The 21205-nt window shown below is 41.4% G+C and overlaps 1 protein-coding gene across 1 annotated transcript in view; it reads left to right on the forward strand.

Moving 5' to 3' along the window:
* Positions 1–21205, forward strand: part of LOC126249052 (organic cation transporter protein-like) — a 562555-nt gene that overhangs the window by 476465 nt on the left and 64885 nt on the right. Inside the window, exons 4-6 of the mRNA XM_049950685.1 lie at positions 18251–18500; positions 20614–20720; positions 20809–20963. Coding sequence (XP_049806642.1) covers positions 18251–18500; positions 20614–20720; positions 20809–20963 — 512 coding nt within the window. The remainder of the gene's footprint in view (positions 1–18250; positions 18501–20613; positions 20721–20808; positions 20964–21205) is intronic.

Below are 21205 nucleotides of genomic sequence, written 5' to 3' on the forward strand. Positions count from 1 at the left end.
GCGTTATTTGGGCAGTATATGAGTTGATTTCATGTCTGCACATCTGTGTACTGCATTATTTAGGAAGAGTCTGTCTCTACTGAAATTATTTCAGTACATTAGGAGTTGCTTGCGTTCCTGCTGACTGTGTATTGTGACCCCTAAGCACATCAGGGAGAGTGTTTTGTGTCAGTGTGACAAATATACTCCATGCCTAAATAAAATGTTCCAAAATAAATGGAGTGCACTGCTTCCTTGCTCTCCCCAGCGCAGCCCGAGTCATTTTCGCGCAATTTTCCCCCTACAGACGACCATCTGGGATTAGGTCACAGGACGGATGACAGTACCCTTTGGTGGCAGTAATGTGTACTAGGTTGGTTGGAGTCTTGATTTCATGGTGGAGACATTGCTTGCAAATCAAAGACTCATGCCCATCATAGGCAGAGTCGTTTTCACACCATTTCCCCTCCACCATCTTGGATGATGTCATGCACTGTGCACATTAGTACATGTTAGCGCACATTAGTACATTTTAGTACACGTTAGTGTAAGTTAGCCCTACAACATGGGTTGGTAAGATGTGGCGGTCGGTTGAGGATCATGGTGGAGACTTTAACTGTTTACTTCCAAGTCCACGTGGTCGTGGCATTCACGAATTCAAACTTCCTAGGTGTTACAGTAGATCATTTATGGTACCCTATTAGTGGGGAGAAGCCAGTTTCCCACCAAAATTCAAAATCCCCGTGCTAAAAGTAGTAAAGGGGGAATCGGTGCTTGCCCGTAAATTCCATCCAAAGATCATAATAACCACCAAAGGTACTATATACCATCAAAATTTGAGTTTCCAAAGATCGTAATACAATAATATATACCGCCAACATGGGTTGGTAGGGGGATGTGGCGGTTGGTTGAGAATCGTGGTGGAGACTTTAACTATTTCCTTCTAAGTCCAGGTGGGCGTGGCACTCGCGAAAATTCATTCCAACTCCAGGTGGGCGGGGCACTCACGAAAATCTGACAAAATTCAAACTTCCCGCCATTTTATGGGGGAGGGGAGGGAAGGAGAGTTGTTTGGTTAGTGGAGGTAGCCCAAGTGACCTATCTTCCGGCGATTTTCTTAGGTTAGTAGAGATAACTGTGGTGTGATGCATTATCCTTTTGGAATTTGATCTTCCTGCCTGGGAGGAGGGCATGGCACTTTCCCGCCAAAATTCAAACTTGCCGCCACGGGGGCGTGGCAGGGTGTGTGGCACTTGTTCCATCAGTGACATCACAGATGTCATCTGGGGTGACCTACTTCGCAGTCATGTCCTTGATTTACTTTGGGGCGACGTCCTGGTCTGGGGTGACGTACTTCGGGACGACACCGGCCTTGTCCCACTACTGAAGCACGCGAGTTTATAACACTCCTGTCTGCTACTGCTATACCATAACCTCGAAACTGGAGGCAATTTGCAAAACAGAATTATTTTGTTAGAGTAATAATGGTATAAAGCAACAGATCAGTGTTACCCTCTGAGAGGAATTTTGTTATGTTGACCGTGTTGTACCTAAAGGAGGTGGCTTATCGGAAGTGAAAGTCAGAATTATGTAAATATTTGAACAGTAACAAACAAAATTTTGCCTAGCTATACTGTTTATAGAATAAGGGAAACGTTCGCCAGCCTAATTAGGAAAGAGAAAGATTAACGTTCTCGTTTAAGGAAGTAGATATAAGTAACTATAACGGATCAACACAACCTATACTTTGTCACACGCGAATGCAGTGAACTCTGACACATACATATGTTTACGGTAAGATTGGAACTAACAGAGCAGCAGAAACGATTTGCAAAATTATAACAGATACCGAAACACACTATTACTTTCAGGGCTTACACAAAGTGAATGGTCTTTATAACATTACTATTAATATGCACTTCTAATACACAAGAGAGACAAACACTTAGCAAACATGAGTATATAACGTTTCACAACTGCAGCTTTCTCACTTTTAGTACAGCGAAACACAATGTTGACAAAATTGCAAGAAACTGACTCACCTTTTAGAATTTACTACAGACAACAATGTGATCATTTACTTTATAAGCCTCAGTCTTAAGAACTTTTAATTTTGAAGTTAGCAACAGCACTTTAATAAGCAGTTTTAATAGGAATATTTTCAGCAAGCATCATTAACTTTAACCCACTCTCTTGCCACATTAACTTTAACTTTTTTTTTACTATGTTCAAGAGGCATCAATTAGCAAAACTCTAGGCTTTAATTTCTTTCAGTAAGGACATTCGGAAGTCACTTTAGTTCAAACGGAGAGGAACCTGAGAGGTGTTATGATGAGGAGAAAAATCAAGGTTGGTATATAAATTCAGATATAAATTACCTTATATTTGAACACACTAACACATTCATTAAGCTGATCCTTCACTGTACATCATTATAGCATTCCGATGCAATGATTGCGCAATGTGGTGGCAACTGCATGTTGGTAGGTGGAATCGCAGACAGAATTGCTGGACTCTGTCATTTCTTGGTGGCGACGACAGATACAAATTCCAGAATAGTTCCAGCTATTTATCCATCCATCCGAGGCATTGGAAAGTAGCAGAAAAGCCTCTGTCGGAACCAGCACAATATGCATCTTTTACATGGCAGTGCACAGTTTAGAAGCTCGTCCCCGACTCGTAGCTCGTCCACGACTGACTATCAGTTCCACCTTTTCCACCTAGGCCAACCACAATTTGCGCGTGCTACACAGTTCCGTTCCCGAGGGGAACCACTACACCTTTTACATACAAACTAACTAAGAACCCTAAGTGAGGATCAGCAGTTTACATGACAGTAACCAAATGCATTAAATAAAACAAAACATTTACACCTATTGACATCTCTACAAAAAAAATTATTCACACAAAATTACAATTATATACAGTAAATTTTGTTCCCTCCAAATGGGACAAAGCATTTAAACGAGAGACATGACATCAAAGTTTTAACAAAGAAAGGAGTATACAGTTTTGTGTTATCTATTCAAACAAACACATTTACAGAAGCACAGCAATGTAACATTAAATGAAACAAAAGCAAAATAAATCAGCACAGCATTAGAGCTATGGTGTTACAAGTTCCAACTGATATAACTTAGTGTGGCAAGTTTCTGTCTCACTTCTTCTACAAGTAGAATGTACTCGTCGTGCTGTCAGTGGAGAAGATATAAGCGTGCCAGTGTTCGTCCCAACCGATACAACTTTGATTGTTTGGGATGACAAAGTCCCATCTGACACGTGGAGCTTAATTTTTTATTATTGTATTATTTTTCTTGTAAGTAAAGATAAATAAAATTGAATATTTGTATAATTATTAGTTTCCATTAATAAAATCTTATCACATTAACAAGCATTAGGATTTAAAAGTGGAAAACACTTACCGCATAAACTGTTCATTTTAGAAAGGAAAAAAAGAAGAAAATTTGCTCTTATAAATTGACTGAAAAAACAAACGTAGAGGTAAGTGACACGTGAAAATTATTGAAATTCTTGAATAGCACGTAGAGGAAAGGTTAATACAACAATTTGTACTTTTATAACAACATTTTTGTAAATATTCTTTACAGTTCATTGTGACAAAAATTGGCTAGCACCATATCAAAAAATAACTATTGTAGATTGAGAGACAACTGAATAATGAGGTAATAAAACTTTGACGTATATTTACACAAAACTCGTGAAATGTTAGTTGACTCCTTGTCATTCCAAATGGTCGAAGTGCTGTTCGTAGCCGCGTGGTTAGAGGCGCCATGTTGGTGATAGCGCGGCCTCTCCCGCCGGAGGTTCGAGTCCTCCCTCAGGCATGGATGTGTGTGTTGTTCTTAGCATAAATTAGTTTAAGTAGTGTGTAAGTCTAGGACCGATAACCTCAGCAGTTTGGTCCCTTACGAATTTATTTCAGAGTGCTGTTCTTACAAATTTCTAAGAGCTTTCACTTTCAATTCAGTACCTCCCCACGACCAAGACTACAACAGAGTCAGTCTGACGAAAGTTTTACAGAAATATTCAAGGATCAGATGCGTTAAATGCAGATCGTAACACTCGCATTACGTGATCGTCTACTGCTGCTAGATAAGGGCATGCAAAATTCATATCGTGCGTAGTTCTTGTGTTGCATGGTTGTATGGTCGTATGCAGCGACGAATGATACATATGTGGTTATAATGGGTTGACTATGTATCAAAATCGCGACAAACAAATATTTCAGCATCGTTGTGTTATTGAAATAAGAGTTACGCGGAGTATTGTCTGAACAGCACGGTGCTTTATTAGGTGTGGTCCTGTTGATCTCAGACAGTTACGAACTGGACTATGACTGGCTGGTGATAGAGCCGCAAACGATATGTAGGTTGAAATTTACTCAAAGCTCGAAGCCATACACAAACATAATTTAGTTGAACACACATATTTTTTTAAAGTATTTACACTCGGTTCTCGTATGTAACTGCTGATTCATTGTCTCATACCTCTCCTACTCACTGGATGGGATAGAATGAAGAACAGGAACTTCTTAGAGGACGTCCACCAATATCGTGTGGCGGTTTTCTTTAAAATCTGGGCCACCCTCCACCTTTCTGAGATGTGATGGAACACCTCCCCTCCCCCCCCCCCCCCTCTCATTTGGGATTTACCCCCGTAGTTGCGTGAAAGGACGTAAAATGAAAAAAAAAATGTGTTAAACATTGATTAAAACATTTATAAAAACATGTTTTACTTATAAAGTGCATTATACAGTGTTTCTAACACGTAATTAAAACAATATTTTAAACATGCCAACGGCGAATAGTACTCAGTCGGTCGGGCAGAGACAGAGGGACAAAAAGGCTCCTTCAAAACATTATTAACATTTTGACGGATTCCTAAAACACTGACCTTTTATTGGTATATTACATACAGTAAGTATCATTGAACGTTTACTTACACTGCAGATAAAAAACAACAAACAGTTTTTACCTTTTTCCTTTGTTTGAATCGTGTGATTAAGTAGCTTTTCAGTCTTTTGATTTATATGATCATGCAGCAAATTCTTTTCGGTGAACTTCAAGTTAGCTTTCTTCCACAAACGATTAACTTCTTGCTCGCACGTGTGTTCGGACTTGACGGTATGCCCCTTAACATACGCATTCTAAAAGTTTTGATATAATTCCGTGTTGAACACAATAACATCGACTTCATATGCGTTACGGAATATCACAACGGACTGACGAAAACGCAGTGATTTCGACCGGCGCAGTAGAAGACTCCCGGAATGAAATCTAACATTTGTGCGGCACTTGTTTCAAATCGGGGAATGCCGGGTATACACACGTGATTTATATACAACAAAATGTTGTTACCATAATGTATATTCTCTGAATTAAAAAGTTTACGTGAGATTTTCATTCCGCCCTCTTTAAATGAGACTTCGTGAGATTTTTCCCTCACCCCTCCCCTGTTCTCAGCACACGTAATTAGCGGCCGTCCCCTAAATACAGCAGAAAACAGGATATCCTCGCAACTGTAGAGAGGTAGAAAGATGTAGAAGCGAAGTAGCACGCTTTCTTTGTTGTGAGAAACATGTAGTAATTCTACCGTTGATATAGATTATAGCTGTGACATGCAGCTGTGCAACCGAACATAACAAGACAATGGGATTTGTGTGTCCGTGCGTAATGGATACTTATTCATAATTTATTCAGTATTACTTTACTGTACTTACGTGGACGGAAGTACTTCTATCACAACTATAGTGTGCGGCCTACTCTACGATATGAAGGAATGTCGTACTTAATAACGTGTAGGACCACCTTTTGTTACTATTAAAAAGTTTAGTCTTTCAAGAACAGATGTTTGGGATTTAACGTTCTGCCGACGAGGTGTCATTGGAGCCGGAGTTGCTGCAGTGGAACGCCGATGTGTACAATGGACCATATCCCAGGAAGTTCTTGTATCCAAACACGTTTTTTTTTTCTAGTTTTGACCAATAGTTTAACGGGCGATCAAAATTTTTTCGTTCGAAGGCCATACAGTACAGGATGAGTATGCCAGTCAGACAGAATCGCCATGAGCATTGATGCATTCATCCCACCGACGCGCCAGGCTGAAGATACCCATTCGGTAAAACAGTGTCCTGCTGCCTGAAGTAGTCACTAACTTCCGGCTGTACATCCTAGTCCAACAAGATACACGTTCTTCATTCTCTGATGTCTAGCGGTGTTTTCCTTCGACAGCCAAGAACAGACTAACAGTACGGTGGTCCTGTTTGGACGCATTTGGTAACAAGTCAGCATACTCGAGGTTTCCGCATTTACCTCGCGGAACCACGATTACAATTCGATGCATATAATGGCGTCGTGCCACGTAGAACGCTTTCAGCTGTGTTCCTGAAGAACATTGGCGGAACTGTTCTACACTGAGATCACAGAAGTCATCCTAATATCGTGTTCGACCTGGCGTAGTGCAGCAACTCGACGTGGCATGGACTCAACAAGTAGTTGCAAGCTCCCTGCAGAAATATTGGGACATGCTGCCTCTGTGGCTGTCCGTTTCCGGTGCAGGACTATGTGCACGAAGTGACCTCTCGATTCGATCGGATTTATGTCGGGCGATCTGAATGGCCAAATCATTCGCTCGATCTGTACAGAATGTTCTTCAAACCAATCGCGAATTGTGGCTCGGTGACATAGAGCATTGTCATCCATAAAACTTCCACGGTTGAATAGCTGTAAATGGTCTTCAAGTAGCCGAATATTATAATTTCCAGTCGGTGATCGGTTCAGTTGGACCAGAGGACCCAATCGATTCCGTGTAAACAGAGCCTACACCGTTATGGAGAGCTTGCACAGTGCCTTGTTGATAGCTCGAGCCCGTGGCCTCATGGGGTGTGCGCCACACTCGAACCGTGCCATCAGCTCTTACCATCTGAAATCGGGACTCGTCTGACTGGGCCACGGTTTTCCAGTCGTCTAGGGTCCAACCGAGCCCAGGAGAGCCACTGCAGACGATGTCGCGCGGCTAGCAAAGGTACTCGGTCTGACGTCTGCTGCCATAGCCCATTAACGCCAGATTTCGTCGCACTGTCCTAACGGATACGGTCGTCGTACGTTGCACATTAATTTCTGTGCTTATTTTACGCACTGTTCCTCGTCTGTTAGCACTGACAACTCTACACAAACGCTGCTGCTCTCGCTCCTTAAGTGAAGGCCATCTGCCACTGCGTTGTCCGTGATGAGAGATGATGCCTAAAATGTGGTATTCTCAATACATTCTTCACCTGGGGATTTCGGAATATTGAATTCCCAAAAGATTTTCGCAATGGAATGTCTCGCACCAACTACGATTCCGTTTTCAAAGTCCGTGAATTCCCAACGTGCGGCCGTAATCACTTCGGAAATGTTTTCACATCAACCACAAATGACACCTGCTACAATGCACCTCGTGTAAGCGACACTACCGCCATCTGTGTACATCGCTATGACAAAGATTTGTGAAGCCTCAGTGTATAGCTCTGTGGTCAGTGGCGTCCTCAGTCATTGGTCAGGGGAAAGAGGGGGGGGGGGGGGGAGATTCTAAAATTGCAGTTTCTTATGTAAATGATTTGGTCTGTTTAGAGACGTGTCATGGATCAAGAACTAAATTTTGTAGGTGACACAAGAAACATTATATCCCAGATAAATGATGGTTGTCCACTCATTTTTAGAAGTATGTGAGAATTCTGTAATGAATACTAACTCTGTACTCCAGATTCCAGGGGGAATGTACGGCAAGTGCCTTTCCTTGGCCTACTTGCGGACACCTATCACTGTGACAGAAGATAAGCGAGGAATCACAGTGGGTGTGTTAATAGGTTTTATTCTAGCGGAGTGTGAAATCTAAATATACCTTAGGTAAAAGATCGAAATTTCTTGAAACATGACACAACAATGCAGTTGTAGTGTCCGTTTTAGTCTCTGTATGGAGAATATGGAGATTGAATTCAAATACATTCATAGCGTTTCCTACTCTGCCAGTATTTGAATGAACACGGTAGCGAAACCTTGCCCGGTCGTCGTCTGCACCAGCTGCCCCACGCTGCGCCAAACTTTAACTGCGCTGCACAGCACGTCCAGTGTGGATGTTAAACTGCGGAACAACGAGCAGTTCCACGCTGTGTCGGTGCATCAAAGGAAATGGCTGGTTCGTGCGCACTATGTTTGGACGGCGTTTTTCGTTCTCTATTTTTACTGTTGCGTGCGCATGCACATTGGAGCATACCTAGCTGCGCACCTACGAACACTGCTCCATTGTGTGTTCTGCGCTCGTGTGGGTCATACTGCACGACGCGGCTTAAGTCGTCGTACCGCCCAAAATGACACAATTTGACATTTTTACTTTCATGTAAATTATGAAAATATGGATGTTGATGCTTAATTTGGTGTTGATTTTATTGAAACATTCGATTATTTACTATTTTAAATAAATATTTGAAAATAATCATGCAATGACATTTCCGAGAATTTTGTTTTTCATCATTTCGCATATTGGCAATTTTCTCTGGAACTATATAGTCTAGAAGGCTGTGGTTTCTTTTGTTTCGTACAGAACTGCCGTTTGATAAGTTGCTTACACTGGCGGTACTTCGCAGTAAACTCTTAGAACTGTACATTTGTTTGTGTTTCACAACAACAGTTATCCACTAGCCACGTTTTAGTTACTGTGTTTCCTGTGATAGTTTTCGTCATGACTAAACCAAAATGAGTGCTTAAAAAATACGAAACAAAGGAAACATATACTACAGAACAAATAGAGCAGCAGTAAAAAGAGTGGTTAGCGCCGGAGGGCGTGATAATTTGGTTGTAAATAGTGACAGTCCTTCTACCCCTCAGAGTGCTTCCAAGTAAAAACTGCTGGGTAATGATGTAAAATACAACGCAGCTTCAGACAGTGAAACAAAGTGCAATATCATTATTAATCTCCATATACTTATTCAGCTTTGTGTGAAACACTGTGTTGTATATGTGGAGGGGAAATTGAAATTTCTGAAAATCTATCTCAACGCAATGGTCTGGTGTGCACTTTACAAATAATGTGTTTGAACTGTGAAAGCGAAAAGACTTTTAAGACTTCAAAAATAAGTGTAAAGAATGGACTTTTTGACACTAATATAAGATACTTCTGTGGACTTAGATGCATAGGAAAAGGCCATTACGCTGGTAAGGTTCATTGTGGCTTGTTGAACCTCCCTAGTCCCCCTACAAAATCTATCAAATAAAACTCCATAGTAAGAAGTAGTGTCAAGGCGTGTGCTATGGAGTCAATGACTACAGCAGCAGAGCTGACTGTAGCAGAAAATGGTAGTTCTGACATAGCAATATCATTCGGTGGATCCTAGCAAAAAAGAGGTTTCCAGTCACAGAATTCATGTGAATCTATTATCGGCATCGACAATGGGAAAGTGTTGGATGTTGATGTGTTGACCATGTACTGTCAGTGTTGTAGGAAAGCAGGCAAGAGTACTGGAAAGCAAACTAAGCATGAAATGAATTGTCAGAGAAACTATGAAGGAACTAGTGGAGGGATGGAGGTTGCTTCTGCAGTGAAAATGTTCCAACGTTCCCAGCATGACCGTGCTGTTCGCTACACGGGTTTTCTTGGGGGTGGAGACTCACGATCGTATAAGGCAGTGGTGGAGAGTAAACCCTATGGTTATTTGTCAATTACAAAACTAGAGTGCATTAATCATGTGCAAAAGAGGATGGGCACGAGACTACGTAGACTCAAACAGCAGTTGGGAAGTACCAAGTTATTTGATGGTCTAAGTATAAGACGTCGACTGACTGTTAAACAAACTGATCAGAATACACAATATTATGGTATGGCTATTAGAAGTAACGGAAATAATTTAGATGGTGTGGAGAGAGCTGTTTGGGCAATTTATTTTCACAAGCTGTCTACAGATGCTGAACCAATACACAACCTGTGTTCCACTGAATGGTATGAATACTTGAAGGCAAAAGAGGTGGGTAAGGGAGACACTTTCTCGCACAAAATTACTGTACCAAATGCTGTTATGCTTGCCATGAAACCTGTTTCAGGATCTTGCCCAGCCAGAGCTGTTGAAGAAATGTCTCGAGGGCAAAACACAAAATGGAAACGAATCATTTAACAATCTTATATGGTCAAAGATACCAAAAAATGTTTGTTGGAAGGTCAGTCTTTGAACTTGGTGTTTTGGATGCTGTTCTTACTTTTAATGATGGCTATTCTGGAAGACTACAGGTTTTGGAATATCTTGGCATTCATAAAGGCTACAACACCACTAAAAGTGTGATGGACTTGGACCAACTGTGAATCATGAAGGAGGGCATCACTGGGTGAGGAAGATGGAGGAGACGAGGACTACCATCCAGGAGGATTCTAACATATATTTTTACGTATCAGTTGGCTGTATATTAATTTTTTTTAAAACGCAATTTTCTCAACATGACATTTTTCAGTTTAAAAGCCCCGTTTCCTCAAACTTCTGAATCTACATCAATGAATTATTTACCACATAACACAGATAGTACAATGATGTTGTAGCTCTATTTCAGTAGTATTTACTGTACTAGTTGAAATTCAAGAAATTAAAATTGTGAAAATTTACACCAAAAAATTATATGTTTAGGGAAAAAATCATAACTTTTCCAGTTGTTGTTGTTGTTTTAAAGTAATTGTAGAGCAATACAGTCACAAAACATGAGGGAACGTGAGGGAACATGTGATAAAAACACCACATTTATATACTCAACAGTTCCTGAAAAAACGGGGCATTTGTATAGCCAATTTAACATTGTGGAGATAGGGCGGTACGACTTCCCTTAAGGCCTCTGAACCGTGTAAATTATACCTTAGCATTGTGCATTTCCGTTAGTGTTTCCCGTACTTCGACAAACTCGAGTTTGGGGGACTGTTTCCGAACGTGGAACTCCGTGGTAAGCTGTCCTCTTTCAGACAACACACAAAATTATGTGGCGTATTGAACTTTAAAATTTCATTGTCAGGGTGTGAATGAAGTCCTATACTTCTTGGCAGAGCGTAGGGTAACGACGCGCCGTACTAGGCAAGGTCCTAATGTAGGGGTTTGCCGTTGCCTTCCTCCGACCGTAAATGGGGATTGATGATGATGATGATGATGATGATGACGACACAACACCCAGTCATTTCGGTACAGGTGAAAAGCCCGGGCCCCGCCGGGAATCGAACCTGGGACCCCGTGCTCGGGAAGCGAGAAAACGAGCTGCGGACCTAATATATTTAGAACAATGTTAATACTACGGCAGCAATTTTTATGCCCTTCGTCATCTAATCTCCTATGACTTAAACAATTGGGAAAAGATTAGAACGGTTCTCGTGAAAATGAAGACAGTAACCAGCAGATGGTATTTACTCCACTTATTTGTATAGTGTGTTTAAAATTGCTTGATAGTTGACGTCTGTTACATAGCCCTACAGTGTTGCCTCTTCGACTACCACTCGGTTAAGGTGGCACGCAAGCACGGCGGGTCACTCCCCAAGTGCTGAAATGCTGTTCATTTAATGTTTGAAGCTGCTGCCGTCAGGTAAGGCGCGAACGCGAGATGCTCTGTCCACAGCTGATTTTAAAAGACCAATGACTGAACTGCGGCCGGCCGAAGGGGCCGAGCCGCTCTAGGCGCTACACTCTGGAACCGCGCGACCGCTGCGGTCGCAGGTTCGAATCCTGCCTCGGGCATGGGTGTTTGTGATGTCCTTAGGTTAGTTAGGTTTAAGTAGTTCTAAGTTCTAGGGGACTGATCACCACAGGAGTTAAGTCCCATAGTGCTCAGAGCCATTTGAACCATTTTTTGAACTGAACTGCGGCGGACAACGCGTTTGACAGCCCTGCATTTACAATTGTGTCCTAACCTAACCACAACCTCTTGATGTGCAATGTATCCAAGAAAACGGCGGTCAGCAACCTGCGGCAGGACTATTAATCACGCTCGCTTTGCTCACAGGTGGCCTGTAAGAGCAAAGTCAAGACAGAAAAAGTTTAGTTTCGGCGCTAAAAGCGAATTTTAACTTCTCGCCTTATCTACGCGACTTGACGCGATACCGACCGATGAGCCGCCCTCGTTGGAAGTGATGTACAGGTTACAGGCGACACAAGCAGATTCCATAAGAAAAAATGATACGAAGAAAAATAAGAGCAAATAAAAAAAGTCAAGATGACGAAAATGATGTAACAAAAGATTAAAAGTAAACCATAGATAAAAACTACCTCACTGAATATAATAAGTCATTTTGGTAAAGATTATAAAAAAAGAAAAAATGTTATCGCCTGGCGTTATTCGAACACCGCGGCATCCGGCATCGTGAGCTGTGACGTCACCACCACGCTACGGAAGACCTTCGCATTCTGCTAATATATTTATTTATCTAGAGAACCAGTTGCAACGATAATTTTCTACCTTCAAAAAATTAGGTTTTACGCTATGTCGTATGAAGTAGGCCGATCTCTGCAATGGCGATTGAATATGTGAAGGCGAATCATGTGTCTTGCGCGGAAGAATCCAGCAGTCTTTGGCTAGCGGTGTGCACGAAATGTGCGTATTTTGTGTGTGTGTGTGTGTGTGTGTGTGTGTGTGTGTGTGTGATAAAATGCGAGGTAAAAGAGCCGGTCTCAAGATTCGGGATCCAGACGCAACAAGGAAGGAAAAAAAAGAAAGAAAACCAGGCACGTAATTGGAAGTTAATTGACCATTTGCTGTGGCAGTTTGACAACGACGAACAATTCAGGAGCGACGCTGAACGCCTCTGATTGGAGGAAGCACCTCCAACGTGTGAAGTGTCAACTGTCAAGTAACTTTAATCAGACTGTGTTTGAATAAATTTCCCACGAGAGTCAAACAACACAGGATTCTACTGCTATTGCAGTGCACATTCCATAAAGTACCTCTACAGTTTCTGGTGCTTTAATTTGAACTGGCGTTACAATAATTTATATCACTATGTCATTTTTGTGCCCCATACTCAAACTGTTGTGAAACGAAGTGTAGTGTAACAGTGTGCTGTCGTCGATGCTACAAGAAATTACCTGTGAAATGAAGTGTAGTGAAACAGCTCTGTATGTACTTTTATTATACAGGGCTTCTATAAACGAGTCATTCATTTCGAACACATGAACAAAACCGTATTCTCAACGAGTTTGCATTGTGCTCACCAGTTAGCGTTATGAATGCGGTGCCTTGTCAGAATGACGACCAATCAAGAAAAGAATTGTGTGTTGAAATACTGTATACGAATTGTTTATCTGTACAGAAGCGCAGTGTGTGTTCAGAAGAAAAAAAATGGTTCAAATGGCTCTGAGCACTATGGGACTCAACTGCTGAGATCATAAGTCCCCTAGAACTTAGAACTACTTAAACCTAACTAACCTAAGGACATCACACACATCCATGCCCGAGGCGGGATTCGAACCTGCGACCGTAGCGGTCGCGCGGCTCCGGACTGTAGCGCCTAGAACCGCTCGGCCACTTAGGCCGGCTCAGAGAACGTATCAGTGATGCTGTGATCACCATTGACAGGATGTTGCTACATAACTTGACTGTCGCTTGGATATGTGTCGTGTGACCAGAGGTAAGGAAGGAAGATTGGGTTTAACGTCTCGTCGACATCGAGGTCATTAGAGACGGGGCACAAGCTCGAATTATTTCAAGGATGGGCGAGGAAATCGGCCGCGCCCTTTAAAAGCAAACATCCTGTCATTTGCTTGGAGCGATTTAGGGAAATCACGGAAAACCTAAATCTGCATGGCTCGACGCGGGTTTCAACCAACGTCCTCCCGAATGCGAGTTCGAGCTTGTGCCCCATCTCTAATGACCTCGATGTCGATGACCTCGATGTCGATGACCTCGATGTCGACGAGACGTTAAACCCAATCTTCCTTCCTTACCGCTGGTCACACGACACATATCCAAGCGATAGTCAAGTTATGTAGCAACATACTGTCAATGGTAATCACAGCATCACTGATACGTTCTCTGAGCCGGCCGAAGTGGCCGAGCGGTTCTAGGCGCTACAGTCCGGAACCGCGCGCCTGCTTCGGTCGCAGGTTCGAATCCTGCCTCGGGCATGGATGTGTGTGATGTCCTTAGGTTAGTTAGGTTTAAGTAGTTGTAAGTTCTAGGGGACTGATGACCTCAGATGTTAAGTCCCATAGTGCATAGTGCTCAGAGCCTTTTGAACCATTTTGAACCGAATGCGAGTTCAGTGTGCTAACCAGTGCACCACCTCGTTCGATGTGACCAGAGGGCCACTCATAGAAAATCTGTAGAGTGCAAAATGCAACATGGTGAGTTTACGGTTGTGTCCATGTACCAGTCAAATTTGTACATGTAACACCTTGGAAACGATTGAATCATTTATAGTAGCCCTGCTTTTTTAATACTCTACTTATGTTTGTGAAGTGGTAAGTAGCAGAGACTTCATATTAAAGTCCTTCTCCTTCTGATCACAGATGGGGGAGTGGAAACGATAAAGGCTTTTATGTCTTTGTACGAGCTGTAATTGTTCTCCAGTAAAGAGACAGTTTTGATACAGCTCTCCAAGGTAACATATCCTCTACGAGTCTTTTAATAGTTCCTGCAACCTACATCCATTTGAACCTGCTTACTGTATTCAGACCCTGATCTAAGTCTAAAATTTTGAGCTCCCACTCTTTTCCCTATTACCATGTTCACTATTTCTTGATGCCTCCGGATGTCCGATCATCTAGTCCTTCCCTTTTCACCTCTTATCAGATGTACCCATCGAATCTTCAGCATTCTTTTGTAGCATCACGTTTCAAGAGCTTCCATTGTCATCTAATGTATGCTACTTTCATTTTCTCATTTCCCTCAGCATCGCCTGATTTTATTCGTCTACGTTCCACTGGCAGAGCCCTTTGCTGTCTCTGATAGTGTGACACAATTATCGACAGACCTTCGAACTTTTATTTCTTCTCTCTGATCTTTAATCCATTTTCCAAATTTCTCCTCTTCACTTTACTTATTGTTTCGCATTGTTGGCTGGGACACTCCGAGGGTTAACTTCAGCCTCCCAATCGGGAAGAGTTTTTTCCCTGCGCGATCAATCGCACCTTTGCTTAGTAGATTTTTGTCTTTAAGTGTAGGCCTATCTGTTGAGTGAAGGCGGCTGTAACATGTGTATTCGGAGTCGTGTGATGTCATGTTTGACTTGTGTGGTGAAGAGAGAATGGACAGGGTGAAACACGGCGCCAGCACATGGCCTACTCCTCTTGACTAACGCAAATCTTCGTCTGCCGAGAAAATACTGACGATGAAAATTCCTTCCGCTATTTTAACTGCTGCCTGGGAGTCGAGCGTCACAGCACAGGCGTGCGTTCGTGACATAGCTGCGGAGCCGGGCAACTCTATGTGCAGATGGAACAACAGTGCGTGTCTGCTACCAACTTATGTTCCGCAACTACAGCACTGCCTCTTCCATGTCCTAGGATGATTAGGCCTATAATTACTTTAGTGCGGATTTTGTGGAAGTTGCAAGTGCGGTTTATGTTTTATACACAATGATCAACGTTGCCAGTAGCTTATTCTAAATCTCAATGTTAGTAAACTCATTTTATTTTTACGGTTTTACGGAAGTGATACTTGAATGGAATAAGAATATTCCTATAGCCTGATCACACATATAAAAGTTGCTTACAAGATCAGTATTGATCATACTACGCAGACTGTGAGGCCGGCATTAATATCCTTGACAACACTGATTCTGTGGGTACAGGCCGTGGTCCACGGCAAGTTAAAGTGCTCACCACTTCGTCTCCTACTACGGGAGATATTCACAGCTAGACTGAAAATGCGGAGATAGTTAATTTTTAACCGAAGGCTTGTTTCGACAAGCTAAACCTAGGTTACATTTGAAAATGAGCCAATCAGACGTTATGACCTCTGTAGATGTCTCCTGCAGTAGGAGACGAAGCGACGAGCACTGAAACATGCCTCGGATAAAGGCCCAGTGCCCATAAAATCAGTGTCACAGAAGACCAGTATTAACATTGTCTATGTTTAATAATATTGAGTAAATGCAGTTATGTTACATGTGGAATACCTATGTCTTGAATGTCATGATGGACAAGGGTGCCCATACGATAGTCTGTCGGGAGATTCTAGACCAGGGGGTTTGGAGTATTTTTAATATTTTTGAAGACGAATAATGACCTGCAAGTAGCCAAAAAAACTTTCCAGTTCCGACCCTGTTAAAAACCTGGGCAATACCGACTTTTAAATCACTTTCTTTAAAGTAAAATTCCTGACTACACTACATATCTTCCTTTCCCTTGTCCTCAGGTATGTGCGCGCTTGCATGGCGAGGATGTTTCAGTGAGACTTCCTGACGTTGACCTCAGCAACATTTTGTGTCATAATTGTGTTCCATATTCCTCGTGGATTCCAGTTCCGTGTCTTCATTTCACTGGAATAAAAAGACAGGCCTTTAAATAGTCACCACATTGATACACACAACAAAGCTCCACAGTATCGTCCGATGGGATTATTCCACGATTCCATTATAAGTAACTGAGAAATGCACCATTTTAAGAAAACAGTTCTGTTTTCCTATACTTTAAAAACCTCTAAATCCCAGTTTCATGAGGTGTTTGAATGGCGGTGCACACATGGCAGACCATTTTTCCACAAGAGCTGAAACCAGAGAAGGTAAGATGTTGGACGCTGAGGTCGATGATTTAACTCATTTCAAAGGTGTTCCATTGGGTTCAGGTCGGGACTCTGGGCATGTCAGTCCATTTCAGGAATGTTATTTTCCACAAATCATTGCCTCACAGATGCTGCTTTATGATAGGGTGCGTTATCATTTGCTGTATGCACTACATAAGGCTGTAAAACGTGTTCGTACTCTTCTGCACTTAGTGTTTTGTTAAGCGCAACAAGGGGATCACACCTTAACCACGAAAAACATCCCCATACCATTACACCATCCCAGCTGTACTTCACAGTTGGCACTACACATGATGGCACGCAACGTTCTCTAGGCATCCGCCAAACCCTCACTCCCATCGGATTTCCACAAAGTGTAGTGTTGATTCGTCGCGCCATATCACTCGTTTCCAGTCATCCAGTCTTTACATTACCTCAAGCGTTGCTTAGCATTGCCGTAAGAAATGTGTGGCTTATGAGGTTCTGCTCGACAATTAAACCCCATTCTTTTAACTCGTTTTGTACAGTCAGTGTAATAACTGGAACGCTGGTAGCAATGTGGAACTCTTGAGTAATTCTTTCCACTGAATGTATGTGATTTTTGATAGCCACCCTCAGCGGTCCCTGTCAGTCAGTATAAGAGGCCTCGGTTTAGCTGTGGTTGTCAACATTGGCAGCTTCAGAAGGCTTGAAATGCCCCTAACGGATTTGTTACTCAGGTGACGTTCACTGAGCAGTTACAATTGAAGTCACTGCGCTATCCTGGCCGACCCCTTCTGATGTTCCTGCTTCTCTTCAGACTACACGATACTCCCCACCTGCTCTTATACTGGTGAGTCCACATCTCGTGACATCTAAGGGTCAATTATGCATTACATAGAGGTGTTAGGATACTTCTGATCAGATAGTGTGTTTACTGTTGGTAAACCTCCAACTGACTTCTGATTTCTCCGATATTCTGTCATCGTCATCCTACGAGATGTATGTGGGAGGAAGTTACCTGTTTCTTCACTCTACATGGAGGATACACTCTTGCAGTTTCAATGGTAAACCTCTCAATGATGTGCAATGCCTCTCCTGTAGCCTCTGCCACTGGACACTGATCAGCATATATGTGAGACTCTCCCATTTGAGAAACGAACCTGTGATGTACGTGCTGATCTTCGTTAGAACTTCTCTCTCTGTTCTGCTAATCCTACGTGAGCAGGCTTTCTCTTCAGAAAAAAGAAATTGAGACGGTTCACAACGAATTCGACGGCACGTAGCTTAAGATCGCAGGGAAGTAAACATAAAGAGGACATCCCAGTCAGACTCGTTGTGAACTTCACAGGTAGCCTAGCACATAAGGTGTGCAATGCCAATACGACCAATAAAACGTATGCATTAATAATTCAGTGTGATTAGTTGCTAATGTAGACACATAGCTGTATACAAAAAGTAGCTTTTTCCTGTTATATTTCATCAAAATGAGTTCTACTTTCAGCAAAAGTAAAAATTTTAATGTACGATGATGCAGTCAGTGGTTTACACATCTGCAGGTGTTACGTTCCTGACTGCGATGGCAGCCCTGTGGGGGCAGATTTCAGTCCCCACTGGTTGCAGAACGCAGTGCCAGTGGACACCCGTGGAGACCTGCTGAAGCCTGCACACTGCCGACGTTACATTCGCAACAGTTCTGTGGTAGCTGACATCTTCAACAGCACGTGCCCTGCCTCGCTTTTCACCAACACCACGGAGCGGTGTGACGAATGGGTGTATGAAGGATTTGAAACATCCATCCAGAGTGAGGTGATAAAAACATACATCTGGTGTCACAGTTGTAGTCCAGTAATTAAATTTAATATAACACTCACCTCTTACAGTAAATCAAATAGTAATTAGAAAATTTATCTAAATAGAGATTTGCTCTGTGGGTATTCCTCTAACTAAACAGATAATAATATGAGAGGGGAAAAAAGACGTAAATTAATACATGGTAGAAAATAACGAAACAAAAACCAAAATGTTGAATTCCGTGTTCAAATGCTCATTCGTAAAAGAAAATCGAGTAATGTTGCATCATTCAGTAACCGTAGTGCTCCAAAGATGGCTGACTGTAATCAGTACTGGTGGTGAAACTTACTGGCAGATTAAAACTGTGTGCCGAACCGAGACTCAAACTCCATCCCAAGTTTGAGTAGTAAGTCGAGCACACAGTTTTAATCTGCCAGGAAGTTTCGTATCGGCGCACACTCAGCTGCAGAGTGAAAATTTCATTCTGGAGTACTGCTGTGTTAGAAAGTAGCTTAAATCACTAAAACTCAGCAGGACCTCAGGGACTGACTGACTACCTGTCGAGTTCTGTACAGAATCTGTGAGTAAATTAGTTCTGCTCTTGAGCATAATTTAGCACAGGTCTCTTGAGCAGAGACATGCTCTGCTTCACTGGGAAAGGTGATAGATTAAACCCATCTACAAAACAGAAAGTGGGATTGTTCCACAGAACTACCATCATACATCAATCCCATCTATTTGTGGTAGAATCCAATAACATACACAGATTAAAAACAGTATTATGTAAATTAAATAAAATAATCTGTACATGGGTATCAGTTTGGATATTGAGAACATTGATTATGTGATACTGAACATGTGCTATTGACATGACATGTGACTGAAAGTTGTTAGCAGACACTGAGGTAATGTCTGGCGAGGTCCAAGAGACTGTAGCAGTACCGCTGCTGTTCTTGTAATACATTAATGACTTTGCACATTAATATTAGTTTCAGTATCAGGCTTTTGGCAGATGATGCGGTTATCTGTGAGGATCTGCCATCTGGTGAAAATTAGGTTTTGACAAAATACCAGCTTGGAGCTAAGCTTTGCAACTAATTTTCAGTGTAGACGAGTGTAAAGTGTGTGCTTCATGGAATATAAACAGATGATACCCCTTGACTATTGGAGTAGTGAGATAGAGTTAATGTCAATTGTGCTGTGCAAATATTTGGGAATTACAATGTGTGGGGAGCATTTACAGACTTGATTGTGTCATGAAAGAATGTGCTCATGACAGATACTTAAAAAAAAAAAATGCTGTATATCGTAAAAGAACCTACTTACAAGATTATAAGGCAGAAATGTATTCAGTGCCCCATGTATCTATCCTATGGGGTTCATGCAGATCCCATCAAGCAGTCATTCTTCCTGCAGTCCATAATGGCATGAAACAGAGAGAAACCTTAACATATGGCACAAAAAGATATTTCCTCTGCTACACTTTTACAGTGGTTTACATTGTATTTATGTGTTGTTGTATGTGCAATTATGATATGAAAACATTATCTAAACACACATACTCATTCATGATAGTTTCCAAGCAACAATTACCTTAAACTGCTCAAATGTGAATTATGTAGACAGTTCATGTTCAAAAATGCCACTGCTAATTTAAACTCAGTTTCAAGATCCAGCAGATACATCCTTTGTTTCCAATCAGAGTTAGTATGTACACACACACTCATTCCTGGCGGTTTAGAATCTTAATTTTGGAAACTTTTGAGGGTAGACAATATGCTTACATTATGTTATTACTGTGAGAAGCAACAGTGATGATTATAAGTAGGCCTCCATTTAACAATATGTAGATAACCATTACCTGTTACTATTTCCATTGGACATATCTGAATGTTTAGCCACCAGCAAAAGATAAACAGTTGCCACAAGATACATCAGAAGAGGCAAGAGTTTTCTCAGGATACATGAATTTTTGTAACTCTTATATTAATTTATAACTGAATTGCAAACTGACTGTAGAAAATCATCTTTAATCTGATTGAGAACATGTCTTCAAATTAAATAAGTAACACTATTTCTTATTGTATAACAGCTGTGCCAACTAATTTTATTATATTTTTTTTTCCAGTGGGATATAACATGTGATGAAGAATTGTGGAAACTTGGAATGGTTGGCACTGTCAATAATTTTGGTTATCTGTTGGGCCTACCAGTATTTGGTTATATCTCAGACAGGTACAAGTCTCCAGACAATGCTCTTGAAATACTGAATTTTTTGAAAAATTGCCAATTTTCTAACAGATAATAAATTTCTTCTTTACAGATTTGGCCGAAAGAAAGTCTTCATGTATGGTATGGGCCTTACAAGTATCCTGGGTTTTGCAAGAGCATATGCAAATAATTATATGACATACTTGGTTCTTGAGTTCCTAGCCATGTTTGTTATGGGTGGAAACTTTTCATCTATTTTTATACTTGGTATGTACTTCTAAATGAAGCACTACTTGGCTATAATGTGACACTTTTCTGTTAAATAAGTCAAATGTCTAATGTATACATATAATGAAATTAACTTCAGTATGATGATTATTAACAATGAGCATTGAGCCTAAAATTTAATATTTTTTCAACTCACCCATCATGATTTAAAAAAATTGCTTTAAATTGGAAGCATGTAAAAATAAAAACATCTCACTATCATTAGCCTTCCCTCTTTACCA

The sequence above is a fragment of the Schistocerca nitens genome, chromosome 3 (genome assembly GCF_023898315.1).
Source record: "Schistocerca nitens isolate TAMUIC-IGC-003100 chromosome 3, iqSchNite1.1, whole genome shotgun sequence".
In the NCBI taxonomy this organism is placed as follows: Eukaryota; Metazoa; Arthropoda; class Insecta; order Orthoptera; family Acrididae; genus Schistocerca; species Schistocerca nitens.